The 20,716-nt window shown below is 43.7% G+C and overlaps 1 protein-coding gene across 1 annotated transcript; it reads right to left on the minus strand.

Moving 5' to 3' along the window:
- Nucleotides 1-5,239: 5,239 nt before the first annotated feature.
- LOC147437916 (phenylcoumaran benzylic ether reductase IRL1-like) lies at nucleotides 5,240-19,266 on the minus strand. The gene is made up of 5 exons (XM_086487321.1): nucleotides 19,028-19,266; nucleotides 8,314-8,448; nucleotides 7,206-7,440; nucleotides 6,050-6,253; nucleotides 5,240-5,563 (listed from the first exon to the last, which is right to left on the minus strand). Exons 1-5 carry the CDS (start codon nucleotides 19,211-19,213, stop codon nucleotides 5,400-5,402), a joined length of 924 nt encoding a protein of 307 aa, XP_086343447.1. The 5' UTR covers nucleotides 19,214-19,266; the 3' UTR covers nucleotides 5,240-5,399.
- Between the last annotated feature and the right edge of the window lie 1,450 nt (nucleotides 19,267-20,716).

The following is a 20,716-nucleotide window of genomic DNA, read 5'->3' on the forward strand; positions in this document are numbered from 1 at the left end:
GAGAATTAGGCTAGAGTACATTTAGTTTAATACATTTTAAAACACTTGATAAAAGAACCAATAGGAACTAAGCTCTCTAGAAGAGTATTGGACAGTCTCCTCCCAAGGGGTCTAATGAGCATTCATCAGCCCAATGGCTTGCCTGCTTCCTATTGGCCAAAAGACAAAGGGGACCAATGAGACTTTAATTGCATTATTTAATTACCTAAAGCTCTCACAAAAGGGGAAAGGGGGACAACATATTTGAAGGCTATCACTTATGCTGCTTAATTTCGATTGGCTAGGCCTGGGGAGGTCCAATAGGGCTGTAGCATGAGCAATTAGCAAGGGGGGTCTACCAAGAGAGAGAGGGGCCTGATTTTCTCAAGGCATTATTCACTTACACACTCACACAATCTATGTGTGAAGCAAGAAGACTCTCTCTCTCTCTCCTTCTCAAGCTTTAATGGAAAGCTTACCACCTACTCCAAGCTTGTGAGAAGGGAGGCCTACACAAACAACTCTTGGCTTTGTGATGCAAATCCAACCAAGAGCCAAGCTTCAATGCATGCTCATCTCCTCTACCATGCTAATTACTAAGCTAAGCTATGCTAATATGAGTGATTATGTGAGGAGATGTAAATCTTTCTCGTAAGAATACTCCTTCTTCCTCTCAATCTACTCTCATACCCCGCCAGCTCTCACCATCTTCGAAGGTGTGTGAGGTCTTGGGTCTGAGACCGTGAGGGAATTGCTGTTGTGTTTGATAAGTGTTTTGCTTAGTGCTTGAAGTTCCCATCTTAATTACACTAGCTAGTATTGAAGGAACACAAAGAATTGTATTGTGAAATGTCTCTCTTGATGGGAGAAACCATAATACAAAGCCTTTTGGAGTGGGGACCGGCTCCATGCAAATTCGGTCCTCAACTGTTGTCAATTGCTTAATTTCTCTCTCTTTTGAAGTATTGTTCATGCTATCTAACTAGGTGTTATACTTTTTATTGCTCTCCCCACCCAAGCACTCTTGTTATTATCATTAGGAATCTATTCTAATGAAATGCTCACTATGTTCATGCTATTTTCCACTACACACAATTTTTCAATCCATTAAATGTTACATGGGGAAATTTGCGGGTGCTTGTTTTGGTTGTGGTAAATTTGGCAATCAGAATGTCCAGAACCTCTGTTAAAATTGTCCCCTTCTGTTGTTCCTTTATCTGCAAAGAATGATGTTCCTCCCTATGCCTCGTCGATGAAGACAAAACTGGGTTACCTTAATGGAAACAAGCAATCTCAACAGGATAAAGATAAAAGCAAGACTCTGCCAAATGCGAGGATTAATGCTAAGGATGAAGCAAAAGTGGATGATTCTAAAGACGGTTGGCAAACTCGAAGAAGAGTGGCTAAGATGCGTGTTTCACCACTGTCAAGAAATTATGTGCCCACCTTGGATGGGAAAAGCAGAGGGCAATCTGCATCTGCCTCTCATGGTAACAAAACGCTGATTGAAGCAGGAGATAGAGTGGTTCTTTCATACAAAGATTCTTTGATTAGTCCTGTATCTGTGCCAAGAAATATGCAATTCCCTTCTTCACAAGGAATACATATGGATTCTTTGTTGTTGGATAGCATCATGAACATGAATTTGCAGGTCAATCTTCATATTTTGTGGGTTTTTGGATTTCTTACACTAGCATGGGTAGTTATTCCAGTGTTCTGATGATGGTGACTCATGAGTTGTGGCCAATCTTGGCACACAATGACCCAAAGGGGCGATGGATGGTTGTTCAATGTCTTGTTCAAGGAAATGTTTTGGAAGTTGCTGGCATCTATGCCTATACTGCTACCGCCCAAAGAAGCCCTTTGGCAAGATCTGACTAAATACCCTTGGCGGTCGAAAGCATTCTGGTGTGGGGACTTTAATAATGTGCTTGCAATCACTTACAATAAATTTGGTCATTCGCATTTGTTGAGTTCTCAGCGTTCCTCTTGGGATAAGATGGTCAGACAGATCTACAGACAGAGGTTATACTTTTGCTCATGTTGCGCATCCAAGCTATCGAGCATGGTTGGATCGCTGGTACTTGTTGGACACCCAACAATATGACATGTTTACATGTACCATGAGGGTTGATCGTTCCTTTACATTGTCTGATCATTTTCCTCTTTGGATGTAGATTTATTTTGATGCATCTTTAGATGAGGCTCCTCTTCCCCGTAAACGGTTATTGCATATCAATAATGCGTGCCAAAAGTTTGAAACTCTTGTAGATTCTAGATAGCTCTATGTCTCTAAGAAAGAGACCCTATGTGCTGCTAAAGTTTATTTGATGCATACTAACAAGCGAAAACTGGACAAATAGAAAGTACGATCAAGGCAATTTGCTCTTATGGATAAAGGCTGCTCATCAAAACAATTTTTTAAGCATTTTCATCATTCGCGACAAGCTATGGATATTAGAAGAGTGAAGGACAATGTTGGACGGTGGACTTCTAGTAAAATATAGTTAGCTCATTGCATGGTGGATCATTTTCGGCGAGTGCTTGCAGCTCCTAAAACTCCTTCGCAAAAGGTCTTGCATGCTAGACAATTGCTCTTATCGTATGTACATCCCGTTGTGATTGTGGAAGATGCAGGCATGCTTAAGGTTGATTTTACTGAAGCTGAACTATTTAGTAGTCTGCTTCATCTTGGTCGGTGGAAATCACTGGGTTGGGATGGTCTCACGGTCGAGTTTTTCCTCCACTTTTGGGAATCTTTGAAACAGCCTCTATTTTTTATGATGAACCATGCATGGGCTACGCAATCCTTACCATAATCGTGGAAAGAAGGTCTGTGAAACTTTTGCCTAGGCAGGTGCTTTGTGAATCCTTTTCTAAGTGGCGGCCTATTACCCTTATGCTTGTCATGTACAAATTGATGTCAAATATGATTGCCACACGGATTAAAGATCACTTGTTTTCCACCATTCATGCCACTCAATATGGATATATTCCTCACAAGCAGATTATGGATAATCTTGCTAATGCTTTCATTGGCATCGAGTATGCAAAATATACTAGCTAAGAGGTGCTCATTATGCAAGTTAGCATAGAGAAAACATTTGATACTGTACAGTGGGATTTTATTGCACAGATCATGGCGGGGTTAGGTTTTGGGTTGAAAATGTGTTATGTGGTTTACTTTCTCTACAAAAATGGTCAATCTTCTAGAATAATCAATGATGAGCTTACAGAGTCTTGGAAACTTAGTTGTTCAAAGAGGCAGGGATGTCCGTTGAGTGCTATGCTATGTGCTATTGCCATCATCCACTGTTGCTTTATTTGGACTCATTAGCGGCATCTGGTTGTCTACATGGATTGAAATTACCTTCCGGTGATCATTTTGTGGAGCAAGCATATGCGGATGATTCCATGTTTTGGCCTAGGAATCATCCGGATGATGTTCGTTGTATCTTGGATGCATTGCATATTTATGGGTTGGTTGTTTGGCTTCATGTAAACTTCCAAAAATCTAAGCTTCCGTCGTTACACCAAAGAAATTGCACTGTGTATTATGGCGAGGTGAAATTGAAAAGCCTGATCAGATAGTGAGGTGCCTTGGATACCTGTTGGCTTGGTTGGTAAGCAATTCTAAATGTTTGGATTGGGTTGAGCACAAGATTAGATCCAAGTTATAGTATTGGAAATTGTCTGCTTGTCCGTTACATGTGCGCCTTAGAATAGTCTAGTCCATCTTGATAGCATATATGTAGTTTTTCTTACCTTTGTTGCACTGACCGGCTCGTCGACTTTGGACCTTGATGTCTCAGATCTTGAATCATTTCTGGTCTACTTCCGCTCATAAAAAGGGGTTGTGATTGCTTGCTATGGATAAACCATGTACTCCAAGGAAGTGTGGTGGTCTGAATATCCTACACTTGTGTTCGCATGTTATTGCAAGGAAGGCTACGATACTATTCGTACTCGTGAGCAAAAGCAACCTTGGATGTTGATGTTTGCTTTCTTGTGCTCTCATGCGGTTTCCAGACCTGCCTTTGGCTGTTGGCAGCCTTCTTACTGGGATGCCGAAGCTACAATTCCAGGCTGTCCCCTTGCTTCCAGCTTGATAGCGGATTGGAAACAAGTAACAAAGCAGTTGACATGGCATGGTAGGGATGTTGGGAATGGCAACTCGCTTAGACTTGACAGTTTGAATTGGAGTTTGGTTTTTTATCAAAATTTTGTTCAACGGGCTCCAAGACAGGCGTACTCTCTTTCCCAAAAAGGATTTGATGCGGTATCAGATGTTGTAGATGTTGATGGGCATGTACTTTCATTTCAACAAGCGGCTTTGACTTTTGGCCTTGGGATGTATTACAGAAACACATGGCAGATCATCAACGACATTGTTGATTCTAGATCTCCCATTCCACCGCTTATTTTGGAGGATCGGCTTGGTGATTGGCATTATGACGGATCTTCGATCCTCTCTTTGACTGCAAAAAAGGTATACTATCATTTGTAGTTGTCTCCCTGGCTAGAGGAACACTATAATAAGGTTTGGCATATGGATAAAGGTGTTACATGGTGGTGCAAAAGAGTTATGAAGGTGTGGCATGCTAAACTTCATTTGAAAGATCGATTGTTCTTATGGAGATGTATTGCTCCAGAAGACTGGCATCAACGAGATGCGTTCGTTGTGGTGCAGGCAATGAGAATATTCCTCACTTGCTCTCCTTGCCTTCCCAAACAGTTTAATGGGGTACACTTTGGCCGATACTTCTAGATTTTTGGGATGCTTCCGCCGTTCCTTCGACCGTATGCACAATTTTTTTATTGGGTCAAATTCTAGGTGCTTTGGACAGTATGGAAAGCACGAGTTTTTGTTATGTTCTGAGTACATGTGGATTCCACTTTTCTCTTCAAAACTTCCCTTCACCCATCTCTAGCTTTTGCTAGGGATTTGGATAAGCTCTCCCCTCTACACTATGAGCTCCTTTTTTACTGCTTCTAAATCACAGCATGTAATGTATTCCATGGGTTTTCCTCGCCTCAATCCCAGTAGATGTGTGTGTTGTGTGTGTGTGTGTGTGTGTGTGTGTGTGTGAGAGAGAGAGAGAGAGAGAGAGAGAGAGAGAGAGAGAATCTGAAATCCGATAGATGTTTGAAAATGCTTCATTCAATTGTCTCTTACTTTATTTAAGAATTGCCCTTTCTGAGTTTTATCAATTCCAATTTAGTGACACACATTCAACATAAGTCTTGAAGGTAAAACTCATTTGTGTAATTTTCCCCGGTAAATTGAAAATATTTGCTCTTAATTTCATGCCTCAAATTGTCAAGCTCTTAGTTAGGGAATCCCAAGCACTGATACATTATCCTTAAATGTGCAAATGGTCCTCCCTATCAAGATAAGAAGAGATGATGATAAGCTCGCCTCATTTGACAAAGCGATCCAAGTATCGATCAGCATTGATATATTCAACTTCTGGAAAGAGCTCTAAGACCTCGACTTCATTGGAGTTGTTGAGGGGCTGATTGTGACCTCCCTTTGCAAATGTAAAATGTTTCAACAACCTCGTAAATGTTGCACCGGAGCCATCTGCCAAGAGGTCATATTAGATAAGACACGTCGTGTAATTTCTTGCTTCCATTCATTTTCCATAATAATACAACCTATATTCAATTGCTATATTCTACTAAGTGGGGCCTGCCCCCCCCACCCCCCAAATCCATCTAAAATGAAAAAATCAATTCAAAATGTGGGTGAAAGAACCTTAGAAAATGGGAGATAAGGTCGAAAGTACAAGCTGCATTTTCATTTTCATTCCTCCCATCCTATCCTTTGAACTTTCAAATAGCTTCCTTAGACCTTAGTCTATATGAAATCTAGCTTATTAATGAATTTTTCAAGAGTGGAGCCAGTAGGGCCATTTTGATGGTGCCAAAACTTTTCAATTTATTATGTCACTCATGACACACTCATAGGCTTTTCTACAAAACAGACTCAAATTTGTATCATATATCAATAATACCCAGCAACATTTACAATTAAAAAAAGGGTCAAAAATCAAAAAACGTCGAATACCTTGAAATGACTTCCTCATATCCTCCTCAGACTCATAGACCCTCTCCAAAGTTTTGCCAGTTTTGGACTCCCATACGGAAACCATTTCATTTTGAGAGAGATGATTCTTAGGTAGCTTTAGATGTACATTCTTGTTCTCTGCTCTGGAATCCAGTGCAGCCTTGATTGCATACATACCAATATCCTCTTCTGAGACCATGAATGCTGCACAACACAGGGACATCAGTTTCTCACTTATCACCTTCTACACATTCCAAAGTTAACTTAAAATTGATAATTCCTGTTGTCTAATATTATCAAATTAAACAGATAATATGTCAGCAATTCTTGAAAAAGTTCTGAAGATTTTCCCTTCTGGGACAAACAATCATGTCTCTCCATGAGACGTATACCTCCATCTGACCTTAGGCTGGGCTCAGACGGGGCGGAGGTAAGAGTTAGAGCCACCGCCCGCCCCCCAGCCCCGGGAAGAACTCTACTACTGGGCTTCTTTGCAGTGCAAAATACAGAGCGTGCATGTTGAGCCCTGCATGCTGCATTCCCAGCCACACACAACGCCCCTAAGCTATCTACCATTCGCTGAGATCCTTTTGCGCTGTTAAATTATAGAGCAGTGCCACCGCCCTGTGTGAACATAGGGAGTGGAGGTAGTGAGATATGTAAGTCTGCGGTAGCGCTCGTCTGAGCCCAGCCTTCGTCTAAAAACCACTAAACCACTTATGGGTGTCGTTTTTAGATCTAATTTGGTGGGAGTGTAGCTACCTTCATAATGTTAGGTGAGTCTGCACTTGCAGACTAGCATGTTAGATAAGCGGGGCTATATAACACTTACTTAAAATTCTCAATAATTGACTTATCAAAAATGTTAGTGGCTTTTCTTAAACTGATCAATAGAAACATTGTTGCCTATTCCTTATCACACCCAGAAAAAGCAAGCAAGCCTTGATGTTGATTAAAAGAGCAGAATTAGCCCTGAAAAAATCAAAGTGTGCAACAAATTTGTGCGGTCTATCAGCTTTTGATGTGGTGGAACAAACACAAATGTAACACACATGAGGTTTGTTTGGGTGCATAGCAACCCAAGTTCAATTTCAGAGGCATTTAAGCCAAACAAATAGAACCATCTCTTGACATACTTGAAGGAAGAAGAGCATACCCTTGAGATCACCATCCCCGGCAATGAGGACTTTGTCTGTGGGAGGAGCACGAGAATCAAGCTGACCAAGGCTAGCTAAATAGTAGCTTGCAAAACCATACATTACTATACATGTGAAAGGCACACCAGACCCCATCACAGTGGTCATCACTTTGTCTCTCGCTTCAATTGCAGATTTTAGCGCACCGTAGAACTCCACAGAATGCGCAGCCACATAATCGAACAATACAAACCTCTGCATAATCCAGTATACATGAATAATTAGTACAGCTTGCATAAACATCTTAATCAATATCTCCTTAATTTGGAAATTCAATTAAACCTTAATTATAATAGTGTCAGGCTTCAGCTTGGATTCAATCACAAAACTCACAGCCTCCAAGAGCTAAATTAAATTTTCATGTATCCTGTTCTATTTGTATCCTAATTCATCTTCTATACACGAATGCCTTCGAAGATATACACCACCATATTTTTTACGAGAAAAATAAATTATGGACAAAATGCAATTGCAGAATGCAAAAATAGTAGAGTGAGAGTAAACGAGCATCACTGACCTTCACAATGTGAAATAAGAGCCATTGCATTCACTATACCCATATATATTGCAAGATAGTTTCGGATATTTCAAATGAACGTGATTTAAAATGTTGGCTCCCATAAAGAACGTTTAGAAATGGAGTTTAGTTTATAATTATAAAAAAAAACAAATCTAGAGGTCTACTTCCATTCACAAAGATCACATGTCACATTACAAGTACAAAATCCATCATCTCCTATGCAAAGAGCACGGAAGCGCCAAGAAAAACTGTAAAATAACTCCACAAACATCAAAAAGAACCTCTGAAAAAATTGTCAAACAGTCCGAGTTTTCTTTTTAAAAAAAGCATTAAAAGTTTTCTTTTTTTTTACATTTTTCTTTGTTTTCAAATGTCTTCAAAATGCAACCTTGATATATTGAGAGTCACAACACTGATCACTAAGGACCAAAAGCTTCAAGGAAAAGTATCACTCAAGAGACCTGAAATCACAAAATATTCTTTCATGCATGACATACTTGAAGTGTACAGAACCCAGACATGGTCAGACATTCAGGGATGTTACATACCTTTATTGTGCCCACTTCTTGAATACCAGTTAATATCTTCAGCTCACTCAAATAATTGGCAGGGTCCACACAAGAAACTACAATGTCTGCTTGCTTGATTGCTTCTACCAAGCTATCGTGAGCCTCCAAACTCCCCTGGAAAATATTATAGAAGACTTCAACTCTCTCTCTCTCTCTCTCTCTCTCTCTCTCTCTCTCTCTCTCTCTCTCTCTCTCCCCCGTTTTGGCATCTAAAGTGAACTGCCCAATGTGATCCCATTGTTTAGTTTGGCTTTTAGATATTTATTTTACTTATTTGTCGAAGTCTGGGCAGGGAAATTTACTGAGGTTGCTATATAAGCAACCCTCAGCCCCCATTGTATACACATCACTTATTCATTGCCAAGGTTGATTGGTTCGGGAGACTCTCTCTCTCTCTCTCTCTCTCTCTCTCTCTCTCTCTCTCTCTCTCTCTCTCTATGCTTCCGCATCGTCGACTCTAACATGGTATCAGAGCCTTGGTGGAGCAAGGCATAGTATCCGGAGAAGAACCGTGAAGATAGTCCCCACCTTGTTGCTTGTGGAAAGTGGTGCCCCCCATTGCATGCCCGTGATTGACGACCTGGTGCTAGAGTTTTAAAACGCTAGCCTCTGCGCTAACGCGGACAGCGGCACCGGCAACCCAAGACGGCATCAACCCCCCCTCCCCTGTGCACATTTTAAAACGCCTAGCCGGCTCATCTCTGTTGGCCTCTTGCGACAGCGTTTCAAATGCCGTTCGCCGGCAACCATCCCCCCACTAGGCCCATGCTTTATTTGTGCTAGAGGTGCCTACTGACAGCGTTTTAAAATGCTGCCAGTGTTAGCCACTAAAGGCATGGAGTTCAAAGAGGCCGTGTCGAGCCGTGCAGAGCAACTTGGAGACGAAGAGAATGGATCTCACATCAATGTACTCTTTGAGGAGTAGTTCAGGAGAAGTAAAGCAGGAGCGCATAGCAATATAAAAAATAAGAATTTATCACTTAATTACTGAAGCAAGAGGATGTAGAGAGAAATAGAGATAGAGAGTGAGAAAATCGACACAGTACTGGGACAGAAGATGGGCTGGTCCCCCCCCGTAATAGTATCTTTATTACTGAGAAGGAGTCTATACAAGCACTTGACCGAACGTATTACCACGTTCGTTTTAGAATAAGACTTTATGGTTCCTGGAAGCCTTGGCTTCATATTCCTAGGGCAAATACGACGTTTATGGGCTGAAAACAGAGAAAAACAACAACTTGTCGCGATGAAAACACGCTCCGTAGACACTTCCTCGTGAGGGAACTCGCGCACTGGGTCTTGGCGACATCTGGTACACTTGGGGCAACCATGGGGCATCACCGGCAACGTCTTCTTTGCGGCTGAAATCCGCAACAGCATCTCCTCCTTGCAAAGATTGGTCTTCCCTCTGGGAGAGGGCATGTGATGCTTTTATAGCTCCCTGGCCACGGCAAAGATAGCAGAGCATTGGCTGCTCACGTAGAGATCGCCGTCGTTTTTCAGTTTTTTCCTTTTTTCTTTTTTTTTGTTGCGCTGCACTGTCAAAAAAAGAGAGAAATCGCTGGCTGGATTTTGCTGCTTTAGCCAGTCACCTTTAAAAATGATCTGAATCTGTCGAAAAACTCAATAAAACCTTATAAGTTAAAAACAATGCTTTCACAGCACTTCCCAGCCGTCCCTGGATGCAATCACATGCATAGTTGCAATGCAGACATAGACTTCCTCGCGGGAAAGCATCTGCTTTCCCGAAAAGCAATCCCGCTTTCTCAGAAAGCGTCTGTTTTCCTCAAAGTTTCCTCTAAACCCATCTTCATTCAAGTGCTTGCTTTTCCTTGTGCACAATTCTAACACAGTTCGGAATTTCCTCCTGACTATGGATATCCCCTTTCCGATGCACCCGTCACCCACCTTGTGATGCATCAGGAATACCCATCACCTAGTCCTTTCCTACCAAACTTACGGTACAATCTCGTTCGCGATGCTCTATGTCACCCATCCTATGACGCATCAGAGATGTCCATTCCCGGATGGTCGGATACTTCTTTCCGATGCTCCCTGTCACCCATCCGATGTGACGCATCAAAAGTACCCGTTCTTGGTTTGCTGCTTTATATAATCATAGACTGCCCACTTATTAAGTGGGCAGCCAGTCACCTTTAAAAATGGTCTGAATTTGTCCAAAAACTCAATAAAATCTTATAAGTTACAAACACTGCTTTCACAGCACTTCCCAGGCGTCCCTGGATGCAATCACATGCACAGTTGCAATGCAGACATAGACTTCCTCGCATGAAAGCATCTGCTTTCCCGATATTCCCGTTCATAGTACTCCCGTCATTACTCTAAATGACGCACTAGGAATACTCTGTACTCGGATGCCTCTAGTGAGAAAAACCTTCACTTATAATTCCAATAATTAATTTAGAATTATTTTTATTGGTGTTCCAAGCGAGAAAACCCTCTCACTTATAAATCCAATAAGTTGCCCTTGGTTACTCTCTCTTGAGCGCCTTTTTGCGTGCAAGGATATTCACTTAGAACTATTTTTATGTTAGATAAAGCCAATTTAGCAACATTCCTCTCACTTATAAACAGTTGTCCTCAACTGTAGAGATCCAACTGAACTGCCGAGGAGAAATCGAAAAGATTCCAAATCTTGCTCAATGGTGAGTTGAGCTAGTTGTTTCTCAAAAGAGAACTTAAAAATTAAATTAAACGAAAATTCAATAATTCAATACTTACCTTACCGGTTCATGTCCTTCCTCTAGTACCTCTAGGATATCCTTCACCAATCATCAAAGTAAGGAGCCACGTAAGAACTCGTCATTCACGTCTTTCCGAGAATCTGTTAGCTCAATTCCACCTTCTCAATGCCGAGAAGAATAATCCTCCTAGAAATCAATCTAGGTCTCTGTCCTTGCGCATAACTTTGCGCTATTAATCATGATGATATTAAACCTCTTGTGTCCTCCCGCATCGGCCATGACGAGAACATTAAGCTCACGTGAATCTTCCTGTGGCAGACAAAGTGTGCCATCTTACCATTTTAAAGCGGTTGGCGAGTTATACTCTTACGAACATAATAGTTCGAATTTATTCCAGCAGCGTGTAATGCTACTTCACCTGCTCATGGAGAAACATATACCGCAACCAAAAGTTTCTACTGTAATGGTAAAAGCACATAGCATACTCAATGATCAACAACCATCAGAAAACCTCTTCTCCATATAGAAACTCAAATTCCTTCTACCGAACACATCTCAAATAGAGATTCTCGTGTCGGAATATCCTTGCGCGCAAAAAGGCGCTCAAGAGAGAGTAACAAACTCCCGTCCAGTTCCTGAAAAGGAAGTTGATTCATCTTATTCCGTTCAGCAGAAAGAAATCCGACTGGTAGATGACCCACCTTGGCATAGGTCTGCATCTTCATGTGTTATCCGCTCCTTGGATTCTCTAGGTTCTTGAGCATCATGCTCTTGTCACCTTCTCAGAGAATCCTAAGTCTTGTATCGACTTCTTGCAAAGAGAAAAATTTTCCCAACTCTGCGAGCTTTTCCTTGCAGGACTTAGGGTTCCCCCTGCTTACTTCTCTCTTGGCTTGTCATAGCTTCTTCCCGTATCTCCCCAGAGTCGTCCTCCTTTACAGAGAGAGAGAGAGAGAGAGGAGACCATGCTTTGATACCACTATCACAAACAGGAGCGCATAGCAATATAAAATATACTCGGATAAATAGAATTTATCACTTAATTACTAAAGCCAGAGGATGTAGAGAGAAATAGAGATAGAGAGTGAGAAAATCGACACAGTACTGGGACCCAAAAGATGCCCCGTAATAGTATCTTTATTATTGAGGAGGAGTCTATACAAGCACTTGAACTGAACGTATTACCACGTTCATTCTAGAATAAGACTTGATGGTTCCTGGAAGCCTCGGCTTCCTATTCGTAGGGCAAAACCCTATTCCAAGGAACTTCCGTTCCTTATTCCAAATCCTCGAGAATCAAGGTTCTCGCCTCTGGATCTCACCTTCCAGACTCAGGGCATGGCATCCCTGCAACTCTTTTCCAACTCTGTTTTCAAAGTCCTCTTCTTGCAGAACAACTCTGCTTTTCCGGACGCAAAGTCCTTACTTGATAATCCTCACTTCCGGATCACAACTTGAGAGACTACCTCTCTCCGATCCGTGGATCTATTTTCCAAACTCGGGTGTAGAACCCTTGGGCTGATCTGGCTCTAGTTCCTCAGGGCGCTTTCTCCTGCAAAGGCTCATGCCTTCCTCTGCTCCTACTCCCTCACAAAGAGGAAGTACACCTACAATCAAATACTCAGAGATCATAACATGAAAATCGTTACCTTCACATTCTCGACGCTCGAAACGCAGCTCGGTTCTCGAAAAGCAATTCCCCGGAAGAGATCTCTACATAAAAAATCCTCTCTTCCAATCCTACACACAAAAGAGGTGTGTTCTCTGGTTCCTTCTCGTAAATCAGCCCCATCTACGACGTTTATGGGCTGAAAACAGAGAAAAACAACAACTTGTCGCGATGAAAACACGCTCCGTGGGCACTTCTTCGCAAGGGAACTCGCGCACTGGTTCTTGACGACATCTGGTACACTTGGGGCAACCATGGGGCATCACCGGAAACGTCTTCTTTGCGGTTGAAATCTGCACCAGCATCTCCTCCTTGCAAAGATTGGTCTTCCCTTTGGGAGAGGGCGTGTGATGCTTTTATAGCTCCCTGGCCACGGCAAAGATAGCAGAGCATGGGCTGCTCGCGTAAAAATCACGACCGGTTTTCAATTTTTTTCTTTTTTTGGTTGCGCTACACTGTCAGAAAAAGAGAGAGAAATTGATGGCTGGTTTTTGCTGCTTTATATAATCATAGGCTGCCCACTTAATACCTTAAAAATGGTCTGAATCTGTCCAAAAACTCAGTAAAACCTTATAAGTTAAAAACAATGCTTTCACAGCACTTCCCAGGCGTCCCCAGATGCAATCACATGCATAGTTGCAATGCAGACATAGACTTCCTCGCGGGAAAGCATCTGCTTTCCCGAAAAGCAATCCCGCTTTCTCAGAAAGCGTCTGTTTTCCTCAAAGTTTCCTCTGAACCCATCTTCATTCAAGTGCTTGCTTTTCCTTGTGCACAATTCTAACACAGTTCGGAATTTCCTCCTGACTATGGATATCCCCTTTCCGATGCACCTGTCACCCACCTTATGACGCATCAAGAATACCCATCACCTAGTCCTTTCCTACCAAACTTACGGTACAATCTCCTTCGCGATGCTCTATGTCACCCATCCTATGACGCATCAAAGATGTCCGTTCCGGGATGGTTGGATACTTCTGTCTGATGCCCGCTGTCACCAATCCAATGTGACGCATCGGAAGTACCCATTCCTAGTGGCCTTACAGATATTCCCATTCATAGTGCTCCCGTCATTACTCTAAATGACGCACTAGGAATACTCTGTACTCGGATGTCTCTAGTGAGAAAAACCCTCTCACTTAAAATTCCAATAATTATTTTTCTTGGTGTTCCGAGCGAGAAAACCCCTCACTTATAAATCCAATAATTCATTTAAAATTATTTTTATGTTAGATAAAGCCAATTTAGCAACAAGCTCCATGTGCAAAGTGTGTGAAATAGATTGGAGATTGTACGGCCGCCCTTTGGAGTGCGAGAAGGACCTGCAAATTCCAAATCTTGCAGCTTCAATATGGCCCCCCTTTCTCGAGTGCCTGCAACATCGACCAAAGACAACAAATGGCTATGGATAGCAGATCAACCACCATCCAGTTAGCGACCTATGCATTGACAAGGTTGTCAAGGAAATCGGCAGATTGTTTGGCTCGAGTTTGTGAACCCAAAAGCAAATGGACGAGTTCAGGCAAAGGTAAGCTTGACAAGGATGGCAGTACCAGTACTCAATTAGCTGCCTCGGTACCCACGAGGTCCGACCACAGTTGTTATGAATGTGACATGACGCTTTGTTTGGTCAGGAGTTTGAAGCCAAAGGCAAGAGCAGGAACTCACAGATAGACAAAGACAAAGGCAAGCTGGACAGAGATTACGGTAATAAATATTTGACAAAATAGACCGGCGCACCACAGCGGCCACGACACCGGATTTCTAGTCGAGGGGCAATTGCCACCACTAGCTTCAGCCAGAGAGAGGCTTGTGAGTGGCAGAGAGGGACAAACAATGCTCCGTATAATTCATGTGGACCCTTGTGTTGGAGTTCAAGTTATCCGTGTTTTAAACACGTGGGTCGGAGTTGAAGGCACGTGCATCTGGTAGGGAATTAATCAGATGTATCTTAAACACTATGGATGAGTGCACCAATCCATTGTCGTCGGTCGCATCATGGACAGGATGTGTCCCACAATTCATTATCTTGGAGTATTATTTTTGGACATGATGTGCTCATAGTCCACAAATGGGGATTTTTGGACGTAGTGTTGTCTACAGTTCAATTTTCTAAAAGGCAACCGATCCTCAAGATGGCATTCTTCCAAGGTACAAAGTTGAGGGTAGCAAACCTGAGGTGTATCAAGCAAGGAGTTGTTGTTGGGGTGTCCATGGTAGCTTCTTCATCGACTTGGTCTCACTATTGATGTCCACTAAGAGCTGCAAAGAGGGTGTGAGTTTTGGCATCTCAAGTGAACTGCCCAATGTGATCCCATTATTTAATTTGGCTTTTGAGTATTTATTTTACTTATTTGTCACAGTCTGGGTAGGGCAATTTACTGAGGTTGCTATATAAGCAACCCTCAGCCCCCATTGTATACACATCACTTATTCAATGCCAAGGTTGCTTGGTTAAGGACTCTCTCTCTCTCTCTCTCTCTCTCTCTCTCTCTCTCTCTCTCTCTCTCTCTCTCTCTCTCTCTCTCTCTCTCTCTCTCTCGGGATTGTTCCCACCTTCAGAGTAAAATGACCGATGCCAATCGCTCGCACCCGCAAAACTTTTCGTGCGGTCGCGGCAGCACCAAAGAAGGACCCGTCTGCTCGCCAAGATGCGAGAATCACGACTCTAGAGGCCCAAGTTCAGGAGCTCGTTGAGAAGAATGCTCAGCTCAAGGAGCATTTAAGCAAGCTTGAGGAAATGAAGACATCGAGAGCCAAGCTCCAGCACATGAGGCGGAAATCAAAGTAGCCCAGGAAGAAGCCATGGAGAAACACATGAAAAGATTGTCATTGAAGTAGAAGCAGCATTACAAGAATCCATTGGCATGAAGGTTCGAATTGACGGACTCCATCCGCCATGGTGCACAGACGAGGATACTCTTGAAGATGCAATCACCAAGCTTAACGACATTCTATCGAGCCAGAAACAATCTCTTGGATCAACGACACACATAGAAAAGTGCACCCAAGCAGGTGCTAAGCACTCTGAAGAAGAGAACAACCTGCTAGGTCTTTCGGACTAACAGGTGGCTAACTATGACCATCGAGAGCTAAATCCTCTATCCACACCATGAAGAGAGCTTATGCCGAAGATTTTGAGAAACGCCCGAGAGAGAAACCTTGCTTAAGCATCTTCAACCGCGTAGGACAAGGAGCCAAGAACCCTTGCATAAACATCTCCCACCAAACAGGACACGCCAAAAGAGAACCTACCTCTCAACCTCCACCCAAATCCTCCCATCGTCCACAAAGAGGAGAAAATGAACAAACGCCGAACCAAATACACAGCCCGACGGCCAGACCACCGGAAACATATGATAAACCAATCCGCTTCCTCTAGGTGGCTACTGAACAGCTAGAGGAGTAACACAACTAGGATGGCAGAAGAAAGAACCATGGCTAAGAAGGAAGTTATTGCTGCAGAAGACCTGGTTAGGAAAACCTACCCCACCCCAAGGGAAAAACAAAACAATAGGAAAAAGAAAAATCCACAAGAATCAAACCAACAGGCAACCAAGCAGACTGCGGAGAAAGAGCAAGAGTATCAAAGCAACTAGGCCAAAAGACCAACCAATCCCTAGAGGCAACAACAAACAATCACACAGACCATCCATACACTACCGTGCGGGTATCGAGATGTACAGATCATACCGTACATACAAAAGTTCGTTTTTTTCTACTTCAATCCATTTTGTGACACACAATGGCCAATTTGTTTGAGGATAGTACTATAACACAAAGGGCATTTTGTGCACACGGTGTCACGTGCACATCTAACCCTATGTGCTTGTGGACAAGCTAACTCCTACTTCTAGGGTTTAGGACAGCCTAGAAAGTGTTCTGGCACCCATGTGAGCCTATACGCAGGACGTGCATGTCCAAGCACTTTAGATTAGTTGCATACCCTCTGATTGCACATGAGCACAGCCAATGTCTACTAGGCGTAGGCACTTGGGAGTGCTCGCATACTCTAGCATCAGTATCCAAGCCTAGGTAGTATCTGCATGTGAAGCACCTCTTCTTAGTAGGTCAGTGACTTAATAATTCAGCATTAAGCAAGTCGTGGGTTTTTAATAAGCATTGCTCAAGCCAGCCTTGCATTACCTATAAAGGTAACCCCCAGGGTCACCATTCAATCATCAGAATTCGATACCCCATGGGCAGCCAGCCCATCAGTACCCTGAGCCATGGCATTTTTCCACCATCACCTCAGCCCACCAGCGTTTTTCCCATCAGCAATCGCCCTCATGTAGCAAATCTCTTAGCGCTTTTGCCAAGTAACAACAGATCCAACCAGCGTTTTTGCATCAGCACCGTCAGCATTTTCAGCCAAGTACCAGATCAGCCCTAGCAACCCTAATCAGCCAGCATTTTGTAGATTCAGCCCTAGATCTTCATCATAACTTCGTTGTCAAATTGCTCAGCCAAGTCAAACCAGCCTAGCATTTTGTATTTTCAGCCCTCAGCCTCATAGATCCAAGCACTTACCGCACGACGCAAGATCCCATCAACATCTCAGCATCTAGGACCGTTGTATCAGCATTTGTGCAATATAAAGCAAATACCTCTCTAGTAAAGTGATAGCGAGAGAAAGCAGACTAACACCCGGATGAGGTCCCAAACCTCCCTCCAAGGGCCCCCCCTCTCTATCGCTCACAGTATCTCTCTTTTCTCTCTAGTCTATTGCCCATCTCTCATGAAATAAAAGGGACCTTGAGTATGCATCTTGGGTTATCACCATAAATCACTTCCATTGTACATTACACAAAGAGAGCTTCTCCTCAAAGGAGGCAGTCCTCTTGCTTCGAACCTATCATCTATGACCATTGATGATCATGGAGTCTAGAACTTCTATAGTTTCAACATAGAATCGGCATGACATCCATTTTGTAAGTTGCATTGTGGTCTCTTATAGTATATGACATGTTTTGTTGTTGTGTACTCCATGAACTTTAATGGTCGTAGGCCATTTTTTCATTTATACACCTCCATGACGCATATTGGCTGTTTTGTTTGAGTAAAAGTTTTGCGACACGGAGATGATCCTCTGCGAGCAGGAAATGGTCCTCTTGCATATGTATATGGGATCAGGCCTATGACCAACAATGATCCAATAACAAGAAACGGCATTTCGGCCCTCGGGAGCCCGAAACGAAAACGCCGTTTCCTCATGGTTTCAGACCTTAAGAAACTCCATTTCAAACCTTTTTGTTTAAGGGTCAATTTTAAGGGAAAAGGCAGGGGCTTAAGCGCTTGCTCCAAATTGAGGAGCTACAGGAGGCCCTCACGACACTCCCGAGGTATAGTTACCCACGGGAGGATGGTTTGACTATGAGTTTCTTCTTGGAGTACTGGAAGGTGCTTGGTCAAGACCTCTGTAGTGCCTACCAACACATTTTGCACACAGGGGAGATGCCTGACAGTAGGTTTTTTGTAGACCGTAGGTTGAAGGTTCTGAGTTTTTGTCATATGACATGTAAATTCTGAAGTTTTGTAGAATATGAAATTATAATCATTGACTTATCTTTCTAGGCTTCTTGTTTTGAGTATTATATTGGTTTCCTTTTTTTTTTAAACCCTCGATCGAGGTCAAAACTCTAAAACTCCGGTTTTTCCATTTCCGTTTCTACCGTTTCCATTTCAAGTTGTCACTATGCAATGATCACAAAGTCCATGGCTTGTCTAGTTCTCAATTGTGGTGTCTCTTGCAATATATGACATATTTACTGCTGTTGACACGAGTTACATGTTGGAACACTTAAGTGCTGTTCAGTACCATAATGGTCGGGGGTCGTTGGGCAGCCCTTTGTCACCGTACATCTAGCAGCAGACCGGTGCACACCTGTGCAGAAGTGATCACTGCACACCTTTACCCGCGTTCTTATTGGCCCCATCCCCCCAACCTTTACAGCCGGGAAAGGTCTCCTAGAGACCTTGAGACCTTTCCCCAAGAAACAAACTGCCACAATGGCTTCCGCCCTCCGCTGGTCGACATTTGGTCACTTGTACTCTGAAAAAGGTCTCCACCAAGAGACCTTTCCCTACACCATAAATGGTTCTCAGTTTATGGCATCTACTAGTCTTTCTTCCCATTTTGAGCAATATCTTTACATAATTGTGTGCTAGATCATTATCTTGTCTGTTTCTAAATATTTTGCGAAAAGACTTGAAGCCATTACCTGTCATTCATGAAGCTCAAGCTTCTCTTCTGCTCTTTTAAAAAATGCATACAGAACATATTCCTCTGTACTCGTAAACAAAAAAGGAAGAGCAGAACCTGGAGGAGAATGGCTCCTGCAGACTGAAAGGAGTGAAGGAGGGTGGCCTTCCCCGGATCATTGACAGCAGAGGGCCGCACGTACGCATAAGTGGGACAATTGCAGGCGAGGCTGGCCTGCACAACATGGCGACCTAGCCCTCCAGTGGCCCCGATCACCAGCACTCTACTCCCTGTGGACGACATCTCTCTCTCTCTCTCTCTCTCTCTCTCCCCCCAATACACAGACGCACCTGCCTATATTGACGGCTGACTTTTATGCAGACGCATTGGCGAAACGTATGGATGTACGTCACCTGCAAATTTGAAGAGTCAATACGCACCTGCCTATATTGACGGCTGACAGACGCATTGGCCTCGTTTATAAATAACACGGGGTCCAGTTCGAGGGATCCCTCGACGGCAGGGGCAAGCGAGCGGCGATGCGCGTGATTTGGACCGTCGAATCGACGCAACAGGGGGGGGGGGGCTAGTATTTGATTGCGCGAAATCGCATGCTTTGCATCAACGCGTAGCAGCGCAGGCGGATAGAGCTCCAGGCTCGTGAGAGGGAGGTTGTGGGTTCAAGAGGTGCTCGCGACGACTGGAACCCTCAATTTTTTATTTTAATGGGTGGGCGATCAACGGCCGATTGATTCTCAGCCGCTGATCCCTCGAGTTGCGCCCGTGACACTTATGGACGAGGACGCATTGGCGAAACGTATGGATGTACGTCACCTGCAAATTTGAAGAGTCCCAGACTCGAGAAGGAGTAGGTGTCACGATTTTTAAAAAGAAGAGGAGAATCTAAGACAGATCTCCTCCTGCAATATCTTTTCTTTCTCGAGGTTGGCCACGTGCAGGCCATGCTTATATTTTCCCTCCTCTCTCTCTCTCTCTCTCTCTCTCTCTCTCTCTCTCTCTCTCTCTCTCTCGTGGAGAGGATGCACAACTAGACAGACGAGCATAGTCAGTCTCTCTCTCTCTCTCTCTCTCTCTCTCTCTCTCTCTCTCTCTCTCTCTCTCTCTCTGGTTTCCACGGAGGTAAAAGGGTGAGGTGACGGTGTCTCGAGTTGGGCTTCCATGCGGTGTTGCAGAGGCGAGGCCCCACAGGCCTTGACGAGTTGCATGACAGTGTGTTCGTTGCAGTGGATCTAACAGCACATCAAGCAAGGCGGCGTCTGCCTCGGGGGCTGCTGAGGGAGGGAAGGGGCCGTCAAAGACAGGAGAGGTGCAGGGGCGAGGCATGTCCGTAGGCAGGCAGAAAAGGGGGTGGGGGGATACGAAGGGAATCTCATGAAGTATTGATTTTTTAAAATGTAGAGCGAGTAGCGCTAGCATCTGCAACTTGTGCATGAGGACTACATCGAGTTCCACCAGCAGTGCTGCAGCACCTGCTCTTTCTCTCTCACACAGTTCCTGGAGGAAGGGCATAAGTAGCGCCTTGGGGAGAGGAAAGGCTTCGTTGTTGAAGGGCGACAGGAGAAGGAGCACAGGCCAATGGAGGAGGGTGCATTTTTCTCTCGCTCGCGGAGACGTTGTTCACCTCTTTCTCTCTCGCGCACAAGGCTGTTCGCCTCTCTCTCAATCCGTATGTGCGGCAATCGCAAGCAGGCTGAAAATGTGGGCAGGCATGACAGGAGGTGAGGCTACGAAAAGAAAGTGTGGAGCATAGCGATGGAGGCTAGGGGTTGAGCCGCTGCAAAACTA

The sequence above is a fragment of the Adiantum capillus-veneris genome, chromosome 17 (genome assembly GCF_014529385.1).
Source record: "Adiantum capillus-veneris isolate H3 chromosome 17, ASM1452938v2, whole genome shotgun sequence".
Lineage (NCBI taxonomy): Eukaryota > Viridiplantae > Streptophyta > Polypodiopsida > Polypodiales > Pteridaceae > Adiantum > Adiantum capillus-veneris.